The 20,992-nt window shown below is 41.9% G+C and overlaps 1 protein-coding gene across 23 annotated transcripts in view; it reads right to left on the bottom strand.

Moving 5' to 3' along the window:
* Positions 1-20,992, bottom strand: part of LOC128123226 (NXPE family member 4) — a 236,310-nt gene that overhangs the window by 6,355 nt on the left and 208,963 nt on the right. For 18 of the 23 annotated variants that reach the window (XM_052759469.1, XM_052759452.1, XM_052759433.1 and 15 more), the window contains 4 exons: positions 9,088-9,217; positions 3,313-3,439; positions 2,635-2,737; positions 1,762-1,867 (listed from right to left, as the gene is read on the bottom strand). In XM_052759469.1, the coding sequence (XP_052615429.1) occupies positions 1,762-1,854 (93 nt within the window). In that variant the 5' untranslated portion in view covers positions 1,855-1,867; positions 2,635-2,737; positions 3,313-3,439; positions 9,088-9,217. Of the gene's footprint in view, positions 1-1,761; positions 1,868-2,634; positions 2,738-3,312; positions 3,440-6,046; positions 6,295-6,880; positions 6,968-9,087; positions 9,218-20,992 lie in introns of all 23 variants that reach the window. The other 5 variants (XM_052759499.1, XM_052759492.1, XM_052759514.1 and 2 more) reach the window with 5 other exon arrangements.

Below are 20,992 nucleotides of genomic sequence, written 5' to 3'. Positions count from 1 at the left end.
TAAGGAGACCCTGAGTTCAATTGCCATTGGGTAACAACCACCTGTAACTCCAGCTCCAGGTGATCTGACGTCATCTTCTGGCCTCTATAGGTACTGCAATCAGATAACTGTAAATCAGTTTTATCAACTATCATGTCATAATTATGTACCTTGAATGGTTATTGTGAGTATTATGGAATAATATGGTGTGCTGGCTAATTTTATGTGAACTTTACATAAGCTATAGTTATCAGAAATGAGGGAGCCTCCATTTAGAAAGTTCCCCATACAATTGGGCTGTGCTCAAGTCTGTAGGGCATTCTCTTCACTATTGATTGATGTGCAAGTGCTCAGCTCATTGTGGGTGGAGCCACCCATGGGCTAGTGGTCCTGGGTGCTGTAAGCGAGAAGGAGCAAGGCAGTAAGCGGCACTCCTCCATGACTTCTTAATCAGCTCCTGAGTCCAGGTTCCTGCTCTCTTTGAGTTCCTGTCCTGACTTCCTTCAATGAGGGTCTATGATATAGAAATATAAGACAAATAAACCCTTTCCTTCCCAAGCTGTTTTTGGTCATAGTGTTTCATCACATCCATAGAAATCCTAACTAGGACACATGGGAAACTTCAGAAAGGCATTGGACTCATGGCAAGTGGGACTGTCTCTATGACTTGAAAAGATATTTAAAAGTATCCTAGCATGTCCAATGAAGTAATAATAAGATGGATCATTGTTATCAATCACTAAAGGAAGCGCAAAGTAGCTTGCATGAACCCAATTCTTGTGTAGATAATAATAATAAACTGTGAACAAGAATATTTTTAATAGGCCGGGCGGTGGTGGCGCCTGCCTTTAATCCCAGCACTTGGGAGGCAGAGCCAGGGGGATCTCTGTGAGTTCAAGGCCAGCCTTGGCTACAGAGTGAGTTCCAGGAAAGGCGCAAAGCTACACAGAGAAACCCTGTCTAAAAAAAAAAAAACATAAAAAAGAGTATTTTTAATAAATAGCTCTCAAAAAGCAGTGAAAGCTGAATCAGGACAACTGCAAGTTTGAGGCTAAGCTTGAGCTGTACAACGAGAGAAGGGCTAACCTATGCTACAGAGTGAATCCATGTATCACAAAAACAAAAACCAAGTTCTGCAAACAAATAAAAGCAACTAACCACTACCACCAACTAAAGGCCTACTCCATAGCAGAGAAGCAACCAATGAAATAGAGAAAACAAACAACAAAGCCAACACTAACTAAACAAAATGTCAGCCTTAAACGCTGCAATGAAGTAAAAGTTTGATTAGATACTTAGACTGCCTGGTACTGGAGGAGGGAAATGTTTCCCACTCGTAATTCTCCACAGTTTTCAAGAGGCAGGTCCATTTCAGAACATAGAACTGAATGTGTTCTGTCCTACAGAAGTTTCCTTAAGGCCGGTGCAAACACAGGCTGAGGACATTGTCAAACAATGGCTGCACTTATCCACAAGCAGCACAGAACCGTGTCTGTGTAAGCACACACGGGAATGGCTGCCTATAATGCCTGCCCTCCCTCTGGCTTTCCTGTCTCTGAGAAGCACCCTCTGCCCTGGGTTCCCACCTCATACATGAGAGGTTTGGGACGTTCCTCACTTGTTGCTGTGCTTAACAAGTGTCGGTTATGTTGGTTTGTTAATGTTGCTTGATAAGCCATATTGAGCACACCCCATCTCCGTTCCAGTTGGTGGGTCTTTGCAACTTACACTTTCCTAGATACACAATATCAAGTAAAACAGAAAAAGAGAGTAGTTCCTTACCTTTGATGGGTTTCTGAAAACTGTAAATGAGACCCAGAAGATAGCTATAAACAGCAGCACCCACAGTGACTTACGACTGGTCATCGTTTTCATGGTTCAAATTGTCCTATGAGAGAATCACAGAAACTCATCACATAATGAAACAGAAAGGAAATCACACACAGGTGTGGCACACTCATGGCTCCTGATTACTTTGCTCTCACTTAAGTTATTCTCAGGTGACATCTTGGCCCTCCTGGTTGTCCCTGCTGTCCCCCAGCCTCTGTCATCCCATTAGCTCTCAGTTTGGAGCCCACCAACAGCTAAGATACCATGAACCTGAAGTGGGCAGGACACTCACATCTAGGTGGATCCTCCAGGTTATACCACCTCCCAGATTCTCTTTTCTCTCCTCTCAACCACAAAGAGCAGACCGAACACTTCACTTCAAACCATGGCAATGTCTAATAGAAAGTGCTCTACCAGCCTTCATGTGGTCCCTTTCTTTATCACCAGTTTTTCCTGAACCTCTCAACCTTAAAGAGAATTACTTTAAAACTCTTACCTATTCCTTAAAAAAAAAATAAACCATGAAGCTTTAGCCAGTTCCCCTTCATTTATATGATCATTTGACTTTGATATGAAACCTGACCTATCTTTTGCAGGTTAGATTAGCTGGGTGAGGTTACTGCTCAGCAGTACAGATCTTGGGTACCAGCCCAGGAATATAAGTAAAGACTAATCCTATTGTTGAACACCATCCTTATAAAACTTTCTACCCCTCAAAACTTCTTAGAATCACCCTTTGCCCCAGAATTCTAGTTTATACACAAAAAGAGCTAGCACCAGAGAATAAATATTGCCCCTTACCCACTCTACTCCTGGTTTTCATACCTTTAACATAAAGGCCTGGTTTGGTCTCATTTCTAAGAACTGGGTGAGCTTGGTGGGGAGGCTCCTTCTGTGGCCGGTAGGGTGCTACCACTGTATGGCCTTCCTGCACCAAAACACATCACAGACACAAGCTGCAGAGCATATAGTAGAGGCTACTTTTCAGTGGGATTCACACCCTTCACCCTAAGGGGGAATCTGGATGGCAAAACCACAGTGACCAAGTCAAGCAGAGGCTGAAACGAGGGGCAGAATAATCTGCATCATACTCAAATATCCTTGCAACAGACGAAGACACCAGGGCTCTAAGTCTGATAAGCAGGTGGTAATACTCCCATAGTAACTTGAACTTGGGAGTTTCTACCTGAGCCTTGCTGTCAAGACCCAGTTACCAAGATGAAAATGCACATTATTCTGTGAACAGTACACTATGTAAAACAGGAATTGAAGGGAAACCACCTTGAATGTGATTGATATAGTGAAAACAGTAATGTTGATTACATCTCAGATTAATAGTATGGCAGTCACGGTTCGAATCCACCTAGGATCTGTGTTCTTTTTCTGATAGAAAGAGTCCCAGGAAGAATAGGTGCCTTGGACACATGCATCAGGCCCACAGGAGACAGCAGTTGGTCCCGGGGGGGGGGGGGGAGGGAGCTTTATACGTCTTGCTTTCCTTACCCTTTATAAGAGCTTATGTGTGTTTGAACACATCACCAACCTCCACTTCTCCTTGATGGTTTTTGTAGAGTCTCATGTAGCCCTGGCTAGCCTCAAACTCCAGATCTTCCTGCTTTCACTGTCTAATCTTAAAAACAACAACAAACAAAAACATAAAACCAGACAAGTTAGACTTAAGTCCTCTTTCCAAAAGAAAATCCTGACTTTTCAGCATCGTTAGTCATGTGCTATCAAATGAGCATAACATTACTTTTTTTTTTCCATACCAAGGCTTTTGAAAAAAACTGTTTTAACTTTATGTGGCTTGGTCTGAGTCTCTCAATTGGAGATTATTCTAAAGGAGTCTATTGGGAAGGAAAATATTTGGGAAGGGTTTGGTTCAGCTGTTTCTGGGAAGCCAGGTGGTGGTAACTTGCCAAGACCACAGCCTCTCTGAGTCACATGGATTCACAGATTTTAATGGGTTCTTTCCACGGAGACATTGTTACTTTATGTGTATTGACTTTGTTTTACGAGACAGGCATACTAGGACTTCCTGTCTTCATGAACTTGAGTAAAGAGAGAATGAGTAAAGAGAGAGTGGTGATATTTTATTTGTATTAAAATGTTATTTGTATGTTAATAAATAAAGTTGCCTGGGGGTTAGAGCTATTAGCAAGCCATAGGAAAGCAGGGCAGTGGTGGTGTACTCTTGTAATCCCAGCACTTGGTAGGCAGAGCTGGGTAAGTCTCTGTGTGTTCAGGGATACAGCCATTATTGGATACACATGCCTTTAATCTCAATACCAATCATGGAAAACCTGGAGGCCTATACAGACAGGCTGTGAGGAGGAGGTCATGTGGTTGGGTTTACATCCAATGAGAAGGCAGGACAGGAACTCTATATAAAGACTTTAACACAGGGGTAGCTCTGGTTCGGAGAGGTAGGACCACCGCAGGAGGAAGGGTAAGGTTTTAGCTCTTAGCTCTGACCTCTTGGCTTTCTTCTTTGCATTGGTTCTGTGTTTCTTATTTAATAAGAAGGTTGGTTACATCTACAAGAGAGTTTAAATCATTTACCAAGATCATCCAGTGAGTTCTAAACCAGGGTGAGTCCAAGGTTCATGTTCTTGTGGTCTCTGGCTCTCTGAGCATTTTCTACACTCAAATTTACGTGATGTGACCAGGTTCAGGCAGGTTCCAGGGACTGCTTATTCACTTCCACTATGCTTAAAAGTCTCTCAGTCTCTCTGCATCCTTATGGCTATATTGTGCCCTAGACCCTCCTGTGTAAACCCTCCTCTTCTCTGCTTTTTACAAGCCATGTAGAAGCTCCTCTGCCTTCGTGTGCTGCCTTCCACCATGCTCAGACACATGGAACCAAGAGAACATGGACCAATCTGCTAAAAGAAACCTTTTGTGTAGCTGAAGTTTTCCTATGTCCCACCCGGTCTGCAGCTGCTCAGACCCAATTAAACACACAAAGGCTTATATTAATTAAAACTGCTTGGCCATTACCTCAGACCTACCCCTGACTAGCTCTTAGATTTAAACTCAGCCCATTTCTGTTAATGTACATGTTGCCAAGTGTTCCGTGGCTTTACTTATGTGCCATTACATGCTGCTCCCTGGAGGGCAGGCTGATGTCTCCTGACTCAGCCTTCCTCTTCCCAGAATTCTCCTTGTCTGCTTATCCCACCTATCCTTCCTGCCTGGCTACTGGCCAATCAGCATTTTATTAAACCAGTGTACAAAAACATTATCCCACAGCACTTTTGGCCTTTGAGTTCTTGGTGGTGAGCATTTCATCACAGCAGTAACAACTAATACAGAAATGCTGGGAGTCCAGGGAGAAGACTGTTAGCTCTCTTTCACAAATTTCAGGCAGATTTTCAAATGTGTAAAGTGTAGCTGAAGTTTTTCTTCTGGTCCTGCCAGGCTCCCATGGCCCCTCGGTCCCGCAGCTGTTCAGACTCAAGTAAACACACAGAGGCTTATGTTATTTTTAAACTTTGGCCATGGCAGGCTTCTCACTAGCTAGCTCTTACATCTTAAATTAACCCATTTCTATAAATCTATATTTTGCCACATGACTTGTGGCTTATCAGTACTTTTACATCTTGCTTCTCATGGTGGTGGCTGGCAGCATCTTCTCTGCTCTGTCTTTCTCCTTCCTCTCTCTCTAGTTAGAATGTCCCACCTAACCTTATTCTGCCTCACCATTGGCCAAACAGCTTTACTTGTCAACCAATCAGAGCAACATATGTTCACAGCATACAGAACAACATACCCATCATTTCCCCTTTTCTTTCTATTTAAAAGGAAGGTTTTAACTTCAACATAGTAAATTTATATATAACAAATTTATATATAGCAGTTATCAAGCAAGAATTATAGTTACAATATTTAGTCTATTTTTATTTTGCAAAATTAAAGAAAATATTCTATCTTATATTTGTGAGTCTAAAGTTTCATATCTAATTCATCTTTTTTTTTTAAAGATTTATTTATTTATTATGTATACTGTGAGTGTTCTGTCTGCAGGCCAGAAGAGGGCACCAGATCTCATTGTAGATGGTTGTAAGCCACCATGTGGTTGCTGGGAATTGAACTCAGGACCTCTGGAAGAACAGCCAGTGCTCTTAACCTCTGAGCCATCTCTCCAGCCCCTAATTCATCTTTTATCATAACCAAAGAAAATTATAACTATCTAGTCTTCAACTACATTAAAGACCTCAGAAGGATATAATATTACCTAAGTAAACAGGAAGAGCATTGTAAGCAACTTCCAAAAATCGAGAATGACAGAGACAGCTGGCTGCCTGGACAGTCACCCAAAGTTCTTCTGTAATGTTGGGGCATCCATTCTTCAGCCTACAGGCCTAGAGTCTCTCAGTCGCTTCTTTCTGTGTCCTGTAGAATATTTGGCAGTCTCCTCTGTGAAGCAGGAACCTGAAGGACCATCTTGTCTTGCAAAGTTCAGTGGTCACCTTCCTATGGGTCCTGCATGTCCAATTTATATAACATACTGTCAATCAGTTGATGAAAGGGCACTTTTTTGTCCAGTGGCTACTTTTACTACAAAGAAAGTGAACTCCATAATGAGTTTCTTCAATACCCATCATCTTCCTTGAAGTGTTTGGTGCTGCCAGGAGCAGATGTGTCTCATTGTCTAAGTCTTAAGTTTTTAAAACATTTTAAATGCCATATTCTGTAGGTCTTTGTAGGTGTTTGAAGATTACCTACCTCACTGAATTATATCTATGTATACCTAGAAAACTTAACATGACTAAAAGTTTGATTATCATAGAGATTTTCTGGCATTGAAAATGAATGATCCTTGTTTAGGGTTTATTGCTGTGAGAAACACCATGACCACCATTACTTTTTTTTTTTTAGTTTTCAAGATAGGGTTTCTCTGGCTATCCTGAACTTGCTTTGTATACCAGGCTGGCCTTGAACTCACAGAGATCCATTACCTCTGCCTCCTGAGTCCTGGGATTCAAGGAGTGTGTCAGCACAGTCAGGAACATGCCAGGGCCACAGCCACTCTTACAAAGGCAAACATTTAATTGAGATGGTGGCTTACAGTTTCAGAGGTTCAGTCCATTATCATCATGGCAGAGAGCATGGCAGCATGCAGGCAGACATGGTACTGGAGAAGGAACTGCTGCATCTTGATATGCAAGTAACAGGAAATAGACTATCTCACTGGGAGTAGCTTGAGCACAGGAGACCTCAAAGCTCACCCCCACGATGTCACACCTCCTCCAATAAGGTCACACCTACTCCCACAAAGTCATACCTCCTAATAGTGCCACTCCCCCTGGGGGCCATTTTCTTTCAAATCACCAAACCCTCTTCTAACACATAGCGCTACCTTTCAGAAAAGGCTTTAGAATGATCCAGAGGTGTGAGTGAAGCAGAGAAAACCTCTATGGCAAAGTAGCCCTGACTCCAAACATTACAGATGGACAAGGAATTGAAGACTTTGGTACGTTGAGGGCAAGCACAGTAACCGTAAACTTTAAACCCAGCCCGATTCCTATATAAATTAACACAATTCCCCATAGTAAGGACCTAGCATAGGAAGCCCATGTCCACTCAGAGCATAACTGTTTGGTTTAGGAAAGGAGCTGACAAAAAATTACCCTTCAGAAGTGAGCTTGTTGGGAGAGAGAGCCTTGTAACCATGGAGCCTTGAGGTGGGAGAGCAATTGGAAAGGAAGGAGACAGAGTTCCAAAGGAAGAGAGAGGGTTCTCTTCAAATTCCAGAGAGGATTGTTAGTGTGATTTTTCAGGAAGTAAAAATATCTGTGACTGAGACTGCCAACCTGAGTTCAATCCCCAGGTGGAAGGAGAGAACCAATTCCTGAAAGTCACCCTCTGACCTCTACACATCCACATATGTACACGTGGGTGCACACACAGACATACACAGACAGACACACACACACAGAAACACACACACAAATGTAATAAAAAATGAAAATAAAACCTGGAGAGGAGCCCCGTGAAGAGGGAGGGGCAGCTGAAAACAAGATCAGGAGAGATCCGTACTACAAGACAGCATGGCGAGCGGCCAGAAGGAAGGAAGAAGGAAGGAAGGAAGGAGGCAGAAACAGAGAGAGGAAGGATGCTCAATGATCACACAATAGTAATCTACTCAAATCTGTACTATTGTGTACAGAATGTGCCAATTTCAACCCCCAAATGAAACATGTCAAAAGGCAGAGGACAAAGTGCCACATTCCTATGTTGTGGGACAAATAACTGTCCCATACATGGCATTGATATGGGAATTTTCTCTCAGAATTTGTTTTAAAAATCACTGTTATCATATGGCAAAGTCCATAACAAGAAAAATAGGCTGGCTGGACATGGTGGCACACACTTTTAATTCAGGTACTCGGGAGGCTGAGTCAAGTGGACCTATGTGAGTTTGTGTCCATCCTGGTCTATGTAGCAAGTTCCAGGATAGCCAGGGCTGCACAGAGAAACTCTATCTCAATAAAAATTGCAGAAAGGTGAACAGCATTCCAACTATTGAAAAATGAAAGACAAAGAGACATTTTCCAAAGACAACCAGAGAAGAAGATCATATTAGCTGTAATAAGAATTATGGCCGCCTGCCAGGAACCGAGCAACAAGACGAAATCTTTAAAGGCTTAGAAAAAATCAATGGGGTCCAGCGCCTTCGCAATATGACTTTTAAAAGTGGAGTAGAAATGTTTTCTTTTTAATATAAGCCAAGACATAATTCTTTACCAGGAGTTCTTTATCATGAAGGAATACGAAACCAGCAGTCAAGTTAATTCTGTACAAAGAAATGATTGTGAAAATGAAGAAAAGTGAAGTAGAATTGACTTCTTGTACTTTCAATTCCTCTAAAAGATAAACAGTTTTATAAAGCAAATATAGCAGGTGCCACCCAGTGTGACTAGTGCATGCAAAGGTCAGATGTATAACAGCAAAGGCCAGAAGAACGCAATGGGGTAAGTCAAGAAAACCATCTTGAAATCCTTATGTTGCATAGGAAGTAGAATATTATTTAAATGTTCATTAATTAAGAAAAGTATTGTTCTTGTCTCTTGCCAAGTGATGTTCTGTGCTGCCAACAAGAAAGTCCTCACCAGATGCACTCTCTGGACCTCAGACCAGATCCTTCCTGGAGTTACCCATGAAGCTTTTGTATTCTGGTTTATGTGAGTTCTATGACTCATTTGACAAAGTTGTACCGTGGCATCAATAAGGTATGAGTTGACATATCAGAGTTCATGGTCACACCCCACTTACCACACTGCAGTGAGTCAGATGACATTCAGACCAAGGACACACATTTCAGGACCATGCCCTAGAAGTTCATGATGCTGTAGATTTCTATTGGCTCCTCACCTGATGACTGTCAAGTGTCAGGGCCTCTCATCTGTCAAGATATAAAAGGATCAGCTGTAAATCACATGTTTACTCACCAAAGAACCAAAACCAAAACCCAGACTGACAGGTCACCCTGGAACAGCTCCAGGACATCCCTGAGGTCATGCTTCGGAGGTGGTAGATGGTAGTACTGTATGGTGCTCTTTTGGAGGAAATGATATCTTTTCTAGGGTCAAGAATAGAACTGATCTGAACAGAAGCTACCACCCATGACTGCCAACTGCTGCAGAATGCAAAATGTTACGTGGTTGACTATATGTTCTTTAGGCCTGAAGGCACCTGATGCTTCTGTGACTATGGCATGCACGACTGTTGGCATACATATGCTGTCTCCTCAGAACTCTTTCTTGGTTAGCAGCCAAGGTCCAGGTGTACCCGATGTCCAGTATGCCTGTGTTCATCTGCTTTGTTTCTTCATGCCCTTTCTAAGCAGAGGAGGCTATAGTTTATATGCTGAGTATAGAGTGATGGATGACCTTAGTAGTTCTCTGGTATCTTCTGATGTCAGGCTGCCTTTCCACACCTGTAGGCAGCCAGTGTCTAGCTGAATTCTTGACTTTGGGACCAGCTACATGAGCAATGTTCCTGGGCATGGGTTTACAAATATCTGATTCCATTCTAACCAATGGAAACCTGTGCAAAGATCTAATTAACAGTTTTCACACACAGATTTGATTGTTTAGGAGACAGATTTCCTCCCTCCCTGCCCTGCCTCCCGGCCAGTTTGTCCCCTTTCCTTTCTGCCTTCCCTACCAACTTCTCTCTTTTCTTTCTTTTTGATTCAGTGTTAGGGATTAAACACAGAGCCTTGCACATGCTGGTCTACTTGTTTGTTTTGATACAATGCTATGTTGCTCAAGCTGGCCTTGAACTAACTCTCTCTATAACCAGGCTCATTTTATTTTGTGATCCTCTTGCCTCAGTCTCCCAAGTACTTGGGATTGTAGACCTGCACTATGAAGCCAGGCTCTGATTCTCCTGGAATGTGGAAATGTGGTATAATTCAGAACCTTCAGTCTTTTACTATAGCTGAGGCAGAGAATCATGCTTCTTAAAAAGTGGTGTGGGCTATTTATATCTTCAGGAATGTGACTTCCTCTGTACATTCTTATCTGCAATCAGCCATCCATGAGCAAGTAAAGTACTTGGCTTTTGTAGATCAAGGGATTACTATCTCCAAATCAAGGAAAACTGAAGCCTGTGCTTGGGGCATATTCACGAATTCTAACTTGCAAAACCAATATCATGCCCATAGAGGGATATGAAGTGTGATTTCTGCAGGTCCAATTCAAGAGGGTCATCCAGACACCAAGACATTATGTACAACTCTGGGTCTAAAGGGGAAGTTTTTTCTTGACAAGAAATAGTTCTAAAATATTCCACTCCAAGATTTCTACAAATATCAGTATAAGAAAACAAATTCAGAGACTGGAGAGATGGTTCAGTGGTTAAGACCATTGGCTGTTCTTTCAGAGAACTCAGGTTCAATTCCCAGCGCCCACATGATAGCTTACAGCCATTTCCAACTCCAGCCTGGGAGATCTGGTGCCTTCTTCTGGCCTTCATGGGTATTGCACTCACATAGTATACAGACATATAAGCAAAACGCCCATATGCATAAAATAAAAAGGTTAAAAAGAAAGGAAGGAAGGAAGAAACTAGAACAACTGGCAAAAGCAAATCAGATAAAAGTAAGTTAAAAGTTAAGTTAAAGTAAGTACAGCCAGCCTTCCACATCCATTGGTTCTCTCACTCTGGGTTCAACTGACCAATGATGAAAAATTTTGAAACAAAAACTATATCTGTACCAAACACGTGCAGACACTTTTTCTTGTGTTACTCTAAACAACAGAGCAGAACAATAGTATTTGTCACCTTCCTGTTGCCGTGATAGAGCATCATGACCAAGAGCAACTCATGGAAGAAAGTTTATTTTAGTTAGGGTTTCCGAGGAATAAGAGGCCATCATAGGAGGAAGGAGTGGCAGCATGCTACAGGCATAGTGGCAGCAGCAGAAAGTTGACAGAAAACATCCTCAACCACCAGTGCGGAGAGCGCTCCAAGCCAGCCTCAAGTGACTCGCTTCCTCTAGCAAGGCTGCACCTTCTCAACCTCCCCAGTCAGTGCCTCCTCTGACTGGGGACCAATTATATAAATATCTGAGAGCATGGGAAATTCTCATTCAAACCACTACAACACCTATTTTCCTTAGTAATCCTTAGTTGGGAACTACTAATATTACTTTTTTAAAAAGAGGAATTGATAACAAGACATTATGGAGATTAAATGAAATAATAAGAGTAAAAATGTTCAATTATCCCAGTAGAAGGCAAAACAAAAACAGAAACAAACAAAAACAACAAAACACAGCCAAGGGAAGGAAATGGAACTCGGAAAACGGCTCTCAAGATCTCAAACTTCAATCCAAAAACAGGAATAGCAACCTGAGATCTGAATGACTTTACCCAGAAAGAGACAGACTTGTCCTTGAAAGAACCTGACAGAACAGTGACAAGAAAGAAAATGGATGCTTCTATTCAAAAGAAGCCTGTGGGAATTGCTGTGCATCAGAGTTGTCAATATAGGCTCACATCTTCAAAAAAGATCCACAGACTTTTATTTGTACCTATGCAAATGTTTGTACATAGATGTGTCCCCAAGCTCTGGTTTCTGAGCTGCTTTACAATAACAATGCTCAGTGTCCAGACTTTTACTTCTAAACTCTCAACAAAGAAAATCAGAGTTCCTGGGAGAAGCATTTGATTGACTCCAGGACTTTGAGATGGGACATGGTAAGAGCCTGGAATGCCTTACAAGGCTTAGGAATTACTTAAAAACAACAAACAAAAACAAAAACAAAATAAGAACCAGAGGTTAGGCCAAAATGGCCTAGAAGCCTAACCCGAGAGAATCCCAAGTTATTAAAGCTGAGACAGTTCAAGTCACAAAGGGAGGGGGCATTGGCTTCAGAAATAGCCAAAATGCTTTTGAAAATCTGATAAAAATAAACAAATACACTGTTAGTGAGACCCGAGAAATAGCTGTCTACTGCAGATGAATTCTAAGTGGCAGTAAGAATAAAGAACATGCAGAATGGCAGGGTGGTAATAATGGCTGTGGTTAAGATCTGAGGAATCTGGGGCTGGTTCAGCAGTTAAGAGCATGTACCACTCTTGAGGAAGATCTGGGTTTGGTTCCATGTTAGGTGGTTCGAAACTGTCTGTAACACCAGCTCCAGGGAACCCAATACCTTTTTCCGGTGTCCATGGGCATTTGCACACATCCACACACAGGCACACACACATGCACATAAACCTTTAAAAGAAGTGATCTTGATGAATCCTAAAATTAGTGAGTCAGAGATTGAGAAGAAAGAAGAACATCTTTCTATCAACATATTTTTGACTTTCAAAATGGAAAAATGTAATTTTACAGTGGAGAAAATCAACAGATCTTATCATGCCTAATGGATCAAGGCTAACATCACGAGTACTAAGACATATCTGGCTTCATGCATGCTGAATTGGGATGGCTATACTGCTTCTGTGATATTCTTGAGAAAAATATATTGCCTCAGCATACTCAGGAGGATTTGAGGTAGAAAAAATTTAAGATGCATTCTACAAAACAGCTGATACCATCTTCCAAAATGTATGAGCAACCACTAGTATACCTCACTCTTAACATTTTTTTTTTATTACATTTAATTTGTGGAGGAGAGGGTATGTACTATGGTATGCCTATGTTGGCTAGAGGACAACTTACTGGAGTAAGTTTTCTCCTTCTACCATGTGGGTCCTGGATATCAAACTCAGGTCATCAGGTCTGGTGACAAGCATCTTTACTTGTCACCCACTGATCCATCTTATGGGCCATCTTCTAAAATGTATGATCATGAAAAATAATTATGACAAGTGATTGTCATAGAGTAAAGGAGAGGAAGGAAACATAACAACTATTAATAAATGCAAGGTGCAATCAGAGACTGGATTTGGGGATTGAAAAGAAACATTGGTGAAAAGCTTATGAAATCCAAATGAAGTTTGGAGTTTTGTTGATAGCCACTAATGCATTATTATATTTTCTTGATTTTACACATTGTTGTACAGATGATCATTCAGTTGTTACTGCTGTCTGAAACTGCTTGAAGGATGTATGAGATCTCTGGGTACTAACTCTGCAACTTTTCTGTAATTCTTAACTCATTGCAATCATTTGGATGGTGACTGTCCCCCAAGACACATTTGTTAAAGGTTTGGGCCCTAAGATGATGTGACTAGTAATTAATGAAGCCCTTGAGAGATGGAGCCTTGGATTGTTACTGCTGTGACAAGAAATACTAACTTGAACAGGATATATTGGGCTGGGGAAATGGTTTGGTGGTTAAAGAGTTTGTCATGCAAGTGTGAAAACCAGAGTTCAAATACTCAGGCTGCAAGTAAATGCTGGGCGGGCATGAGGACACATCTGTAATTTCAGGCTCAGAAGGCAGACACGGGGAATCTCTACAGCAAGCTCGCTAGCTAAAGCAGCCATGTCGGTGAGCTCTGTATTTGATTGAGAGACCCTGCCTCAATGAATAAGCTGGAAAGGCAATTGAAGAATATTGAAGACACCAACCTTGGTCCTCAAATGTGTGCCACACGCAAATGCACTTTCATGCATGCATTAAAAGAAAGGAAGAATAAAGACGGAAATATTTCCTTGGGCTCATGGTTTCAGGCCAAGGTTGGCTGCTTCCATTGATCTGGGAGCAAGGATGTGGGAGGGTCATCACAGAGGCAAGACGGTGCAGCAGGGGAAGCTGCTTACCCCGTGGTGGCCAGGAAACAGAAAGACAGAGAGAGAGAGAAGGGGTCAGGGCCAGCTATACCTTTAAAACCTTGTCTCACTTCCCTACTTGCTCTAACCTCGATGACCCAAACCTTCTATTAAGGTCATTGATCAGTGGACCAATCCACTGATGAAGGTAAAGCCCTCGTGATCCAGTCGCTTCCCCAAAGCCCACCATCTGGCAACAAGCATTTAATCCAGGAGTTTGATATTCAAATCCTAGCAGGCCTTGTAGGTTTGTGAGCCATTGGAGGAATGTCCTTTAAGGAAGCAGTGAGACCCCGGGTACTTCTTGTTGCTTTTTTGTTTGCTGACCAGGAGGTGAGACATTCATCCTGTCACATGATCCCTGCCAATGCCATCTTGTACCCCCACCAGAGACCAAAAGGATGGTGATATTTTATTTTTGCTGAAATGTGATTTTATTTGTATGTTAATAAATAAAGTTGCCTGGGGGTCAGAGCTAACAGTAAGCCATAGCAGAAGTCTGGCAGTGGTAGCACACACCCTTAATCTGATCACATGGCAGGCAGAGTCTGTGTGTTCAAGGACATAGTCAGCTTGGAGACACACGCCTTTAATCTCAATACCAACCATAGAGACCTGGAGGTCTGTATAGACAGGCAGTGATGAGAAGGTCATGTGGTTGGGTTTACAACCAATGAGAAGACAGAACAAAAAGTCAATAAAAAGACAGGCACACAGGAAGTAGGTCTCTTTCTCAGGGGAAGGACATCAGTGGCATCAGGTGGTAAGAAGGTGGTCTTAGCTTTTGGCTACTGCTCTCTGATCTCTGGGCTTTTAACTTTGCATTTGGTTCTGTGTTTCTTATTTAATAAAACGGTTTAGAATTATATCTACACAAAAGCAAGGGCTTCTCCTGACCATCAACTAGACTCTCCTAAGCTTAGCCCAAAGGAACCTTTTCTTTTTGTAAGCTAATTGTCTCAGACATTTTGTAATAGTGACAGAAAACTGATTACTGCAGTCATTTGGATGTTAAAATGTGTTAAGAATCTTATCAAATGGAAAAAAATAACAGCTCTCCACAAAGTGATCCAAGTTTTCATGTTATCTACCAAATAGTCCTCAAACATTTCATCATGTCCACACACACACACACACACACACACACTGGTGTTGCCATCTGTATCATCCCAAATTACCATCAATTCGTGGATATAATCCCATGACTTTAAGCTTTTCATTCTGTTTTGTCTATATTCTATTTTCCACCAATAAGTGTCACATAATTGGGTTTTGTTTCATTATTTTTAAAGCATGACACTTTGTTTTGGGAGTTAAACCTAGGCTCTCATAAATGCTAGGCAAGCATTCTACCATTGAGCTACAGCCTCAGCCTTACTAAAAGAAAATGTACCCCTGACTGGCCGCAAACTCATGGTATTTCCAAGGTTGGCTCTCAACTAGTGATCATCCCGCCTCCACTTCCTGAGTGCTGTGATTACAGGCATGTACCCCAATACCTGGCTCTGGATATCTTATCTTCTAAGATAAAGTATTTTTTTTATAAAAAAAAAAGATTTATTTTTATTTTTTTAATTCACATGTGCCTGTAACTTCAGCACTGGCAGTTGAGGGTGGGAGACAGGAGGAGGATTCTGGGAGCTTACTGGCCATTCAGTCTAACTGGAATAACAAACTCTCTGTTCAGTTAGAAACTGTCTCCAAAAAAAGTAAGTTGAAGAATGAGAGAGGAAGACAGCTAATGCGAACCTGTGGCCTTCATACACCATGCACAAGTCTATGCACCTAGACATCCAACACACACACACACACACACACACACACACACACACACACACACACACACACACACACACACAGAGAGAGAGAGAGAGAGAGAGAGAGAGAGAGAGAGAGAGAGAGAGAGTTCTCTAACATGTCCTCACTAGAGCATCGACTGCTCCCTTATCACAAAAAGGTGGACACAATCCACATAATCATTCAGCACCAGCTATGGTGGCACCAGTCACTATCGACAACCCCTGAAAGCAGAGGAGAAACCCCCTGGTGCAAATGAATGAGTCACATCTAAACTCCATTCCCTTATCATTACCCACGAGGACACTACTGTCATTTGTTTGAGATGGTACTTTATCGTATGGGACACTCTCATGCATTTGGGGATGTTCACTTTTCTTTGCCTCTTGCTCTGCATGCCTGTAGGAAGCCGTAACAATCCCTAAGGTTCCCACACAGATGACCAGATCTCACCTTTTGCTGAGAACCTGTAGTCTAGATGATGAGATCTCAGGAGGAAACAACCTTTAATAAAACTGTTTTGGTGGAAGTGATATTTGAGATAATTATGAGTGAGAGAGAACGGGAATGGAAGAAGATAGAAGATCCAAACAGAAGTTCTTAACACTAAAGAATCCTTTCAGATCCATAAATTCACTACCAAGGGCACAAGCTAAGGCTTGGGGTTTGTACTATTCCCTTTCAGAGACATTACCACGAAAATAGTAGAAAATCGAATGCTGGGTGTGACCTATGGGTGTATGTGTGGGTAATACAAACTCTGAAAACACAGTCACTGTATAAGAAAGGGGAAAGATAATAGACCATACAAAATGGAAATCAGAACCAAGCCTGAGCATCATCACAGAGTGATGAGGCAGAAACAGAGAATGTAAAGCAGAAACAGGTGTTCAGAGGGAAAAATTGGTAGAGGAGTCTTAATCTGAAAGTCAATTAGGGAGCTAGAAGTTCAGATTAAAGAGCTCTTCAAGAACTCAATGAGAGTAGAATTGAGAAAATATGGAAGGTCTGCTGAAAAGGTATGGAATAGAGGAATAAAAACATCAGTATCTACATATCTATACTTTTAAAAGATAATTTTATTTATATTTTTGGTATATCTGTTTGCCTTCATATTTGTATGTGCACCCTGTAAGTAAAATACCCTCAGATGCCAGAAGAGGGCATTGGATCTGTTTGAACTAGGGCTATTGACAATAGAAAGTCACCATGTGAATGCTAGGAATTAAACCCAGGTCCTCTACATGAGCTTTTTTTTTTTTTGGTTTTTCGAGACTGGGTTTCTCTGTGTAGCTTTGCGCCTTTCCTGGAACTCACTTGGTAGTCCAGGCTGGCCTTGAACTCACAGAGATCCGCCTGGCTCTGCCTCCCGAGTGCTGGGATTAAAGGCGTGCGCCACCACCGCCCGGCTACATGAGCTTTTAACAGCAGAGCCATTTCCCCAGCATTCAATATCTATATTTAGTAGAAATCCCAGCAAAGTAAAGGGAAAAAAACCCTCAAAGGAACAGAGAGCAATTCATTATTTTCAAGTATATATGAAGATGAAAAGTAGCTTACATACTGAGTCACAAAGGAAATCTGGACAACTTGCAAATTCCTCATTTAAATGTAAATAAGAATGAAAATGCAAAATATTTGACAATGGATAATGATGAAAGCACTTTATACTGAGCCTTGTACATGCCACCAAATTATATCAGGAAAGAAATAGATATATGTAAATTCTGTTATAAAGTAGCAATGAGAAAAAGACTCAATGGTGCTGGCTTTGGCAGCACGTATACTAAATGGGGAATGAGGCAGGAGATTTGCATGGCCTCCATGCAAGGAAGAAAAGACTAAATAAAACTAGTTACCCAAGTCAAGGTTGGAAAACAACACAGTGAACCCGGGAAGAATGGAAATCAGGAGGTTGTGAATCGGACAAGATACTAATAGCAGATAAAATGATAAGAAACAATGAAAGTGGTCAATAGAATACAAGCTGATTCTCAGAAAAAGAAGGAAAAAGACGAGCAATTTTGAAGTAAAATTGAAAATCAAACAATTATACAAGTAATTGGGGGTGTAACAAAAAGGTCTACCACATCTGACATAGGAAGATTATTGTTTTAGTCATGAGAGAAAATTGGAATAGCTTTATGTTAACAATTTGCCAAGTTTGACATGGAGGATATATTTTGGAGGCATATCACTGCAAAACTAATCAGAGGAGAAATAAAAAGGACTGAATTTAAAAAAAAACAACCCACTACAGATAATGAATCTGTGCGTGGCAAGCTCCTTCCAGAGTGCAGCCATGGAAAGAGAGGATGAGTAACTTCTACAATGGAGAAATCTGGGCACCCCTACAGCCAGGTGATAAACCTTAGAATTGAGGGGGAGGGCAGAAAGATGTGGGAGCTAGCGGGAAATGGGGGAAGGGGCCTCTCACTCTGGAGCTATTGAGCCTCTTTTCATAATGTGCCAAGGCTTTTAAAAATGTGTTTAATTTTTAATTTTTATTTTATTTACACATATATTATTTTTTCTCTTTTTTCCTTACAGGTCCTTTGCATATGCATTCTGGCTCCCACTTCAGTGTTTTTATGGGATTCCTGAGTGTGCAAACAAGTGGGTCTCTGTGCTCTATCTGCGTCTTGCGCCTCTTCTTAGCCCCTTTCCTTCTGTTGCTTTGCTTTGTCCTACTCCGATGTGTTAGTTTATTTTTAATATTGTTTTATTATTATCCTTTAGAAGCCTGTTTGTTTTCTAATGAGAGACAGGAAGGGGATGGATCTGGATGGGTGGGGAGGTGGGGAGGAGCTGGGAGGAGTGGAGGGAGGGGAAACCATGATCAGAATATATTATATGAGAAAAAATGTTTTAAATATAAGGGGAAAAAAAGAATTGCAGCATGACAAACACAATCTGCTGGGAGGTTACACAGAGACAATCCACCTTTTGTAAAGCAAGCTTTCAAATGGGAACATTTATAGTTAGCTATTAACCAATGGGAACGTTTATAGTTAGCTATTAACCATGCTTAAGGCCTAAGTTCCCATGACTTTCAAGGAGACCTTACTCCTTTCCCACATGGAAAACTTCAACTTGCTGGGAGTCTTTTTGAAAAGAGACTATACACTTGGTTTACAGTGAAAATGTCGTTGCCCTCTTGTGCAGCTCTTGTTACTTACTGTATCTATAATCATATCCAACAAGCCACCCTATGATCTCACTGAGCAAAAAACAAGGGGAGACAAATCTCTTAAAACTCTTTCCGCAGCCACGGAAATCCTATATATGGCCGTTCTTAAGACATCTAGGGAGTCTCTCTCTTGAGAAGTCCATTCTCACACTCAGGTGCACACTAAGCCCCTGTCTTTCTGTTAATAATCATGCTTAAATCTGTGTTGAAATCTTTTTAGAGGGTTATTTTATTTCTCGTTATGTGTACCGTAGGTACCTCTGTTGGGCATGTGCCCTCTGTGCTGGTGCCCTCAGAGGGCAGAGGCTTCAGATCCCTGTGGAACCGGAGATACAGACGGGTGTGAGCCACCTGTCCTGGGTGCTAGGAATCAAACTAGGTTCCTCTGCAAGAGCAGTAAGTGCTCTCCACCCCTGAGCCATCTCTCCAGCCCCTGAATGTCTTTCCTTAAGAACGCCAACTCTGCTTCACACTGACTGTTCTTTCCTGCAGTAGAGTCGAGAATCCCATCTTCCTCCCAGTACAGGTCTCTGAGGAGGATTCCTCAGTGCAGGGCTGTGTCTCCAGTTCCTGCTCCGGGTACTCCTGACAGGACAGTGATTTACCTCACATTAGGATGTGATGAAAAGGGCACTTTACTTCTCTCGCGTTCTTTCTCCGAGCCTTATAAATCCAGTCTAATGCAGAGAAGAGCACCAGGCAAATCCCTCTTGAGGGACAGCCCTCATAAAATGCCTGACCAACCCTTTTCAAAAGAAGTCATCAAAGGGGGAGAGGGGGAAGCCTGCAGGGTGGCTCTTCCCCCTCTCTGCTTCTCGGCCACCATCATGTGAACTGTTGTGCTCCGCTACACTCTCTCTGCCACGAGGGACCCGAACCTCTGAAACCCTTTCTCATGGTGTTTTGGTCAGACATCTGCCACAGTGATGGAAACACATTTCAAAAGGACTCTCACTAGTGTCTCACGCCATTGTTTGTTGCACTGAAGTTAAACATTTTAACCTAGCTAATTATCACCATTTCTTCATGTCCTCCTCCACGGCCCCAGTTCAAGAACCTGGTTGAAGTCTCTCTTGGGCAGAGGAAGTGTGAATTCCAGAGCCGCCAACAACTGCTTGAGGCTTTTCCCAAGCCATAAACCTGCAATTTTCTAGGAATCTCCCCAGAAATCCTGTCTGCAGGGAAAGGACTTGTGGCTCCTGGTTCCACCTTGTCAGACTGTAATTCTATTCAAGGTGCCTCCAGAGTCACCTTATGGAACTCTCAGAGAGAGACGGGTGGAGGGAGGGTTTCTTAGCAACCTCTTGAGGTGTGTAACTTGAGTTGCCAAAACGGTGTCTGTGGCTAATACTAAGACGATGAATTACTTCCTCTCACTAGAAGAGCCTGTCTTATTTCCCCATACGTTCTCTTGGGAAGCACATACCGCCACTTGGATGGGTTTTTCTCTTCTCTCAACCCTGAAGCCTATATTAAAATCCCTTCAATAACATTTCCAACTTTGCTTCACTCTATCTCTTAGTCCTGAGATTCTTTTCAGTGTTGAAGCTATGAGTTCTAGGTTGGCCTGGACCAAGGTCCCTAAAAATCTAGGGGAGCGCCCCAGTGTGTGGCAGTGTGGAGCTGTGTTTCTGTCCTCTGACAGCTGACAAAACTACCCAAAGTTCACACTTATTTAAAGAAAAACAAGGGCTCTGTGCTTTTCTTTTCTCTTTTCTTTCTTTCATTTTGTCTTTTAACCATTCTATTTCTTTAGTGTCTGCTGCTCTATTTAAGGCTGTTTATTTCTCCTTAAGCCAATTTTGTCATTGTCTACTATTTTTTAGAAGCTGACTTTTCTACTTGTTTAAAATTTACTGGTTAATGTATTTATAATGTCCCAATCCCCCTCCCCTCCCCATGCATGCTGTCTGTGCCTTCCTCCATCCCCACATCTTTCTCCTTCTCAATCAGTTC

The sequence above is a fragment of the Peromyscus californicus genome, unplaced genomic scaffold (assembly GCF_007827085.1).
Source record: "Peromyscus californicus insignis strain IS unplaced genomic scaffold, ASM782708v3 Scaffold_11__1_contigs__length_118956290, whole genome shotgun sequence".
NCBI classification, from domain to species: Eukaryota; Metazoa; Chordata; class Mammalia; order Rodentia; family Cricetidae; genus Peromyscus; species Peromyscus californicus.
Note: the sequence above shows the minus strand (reverse complement) of the source record. Positions and strands in the feature narration are given on the sequence as shown.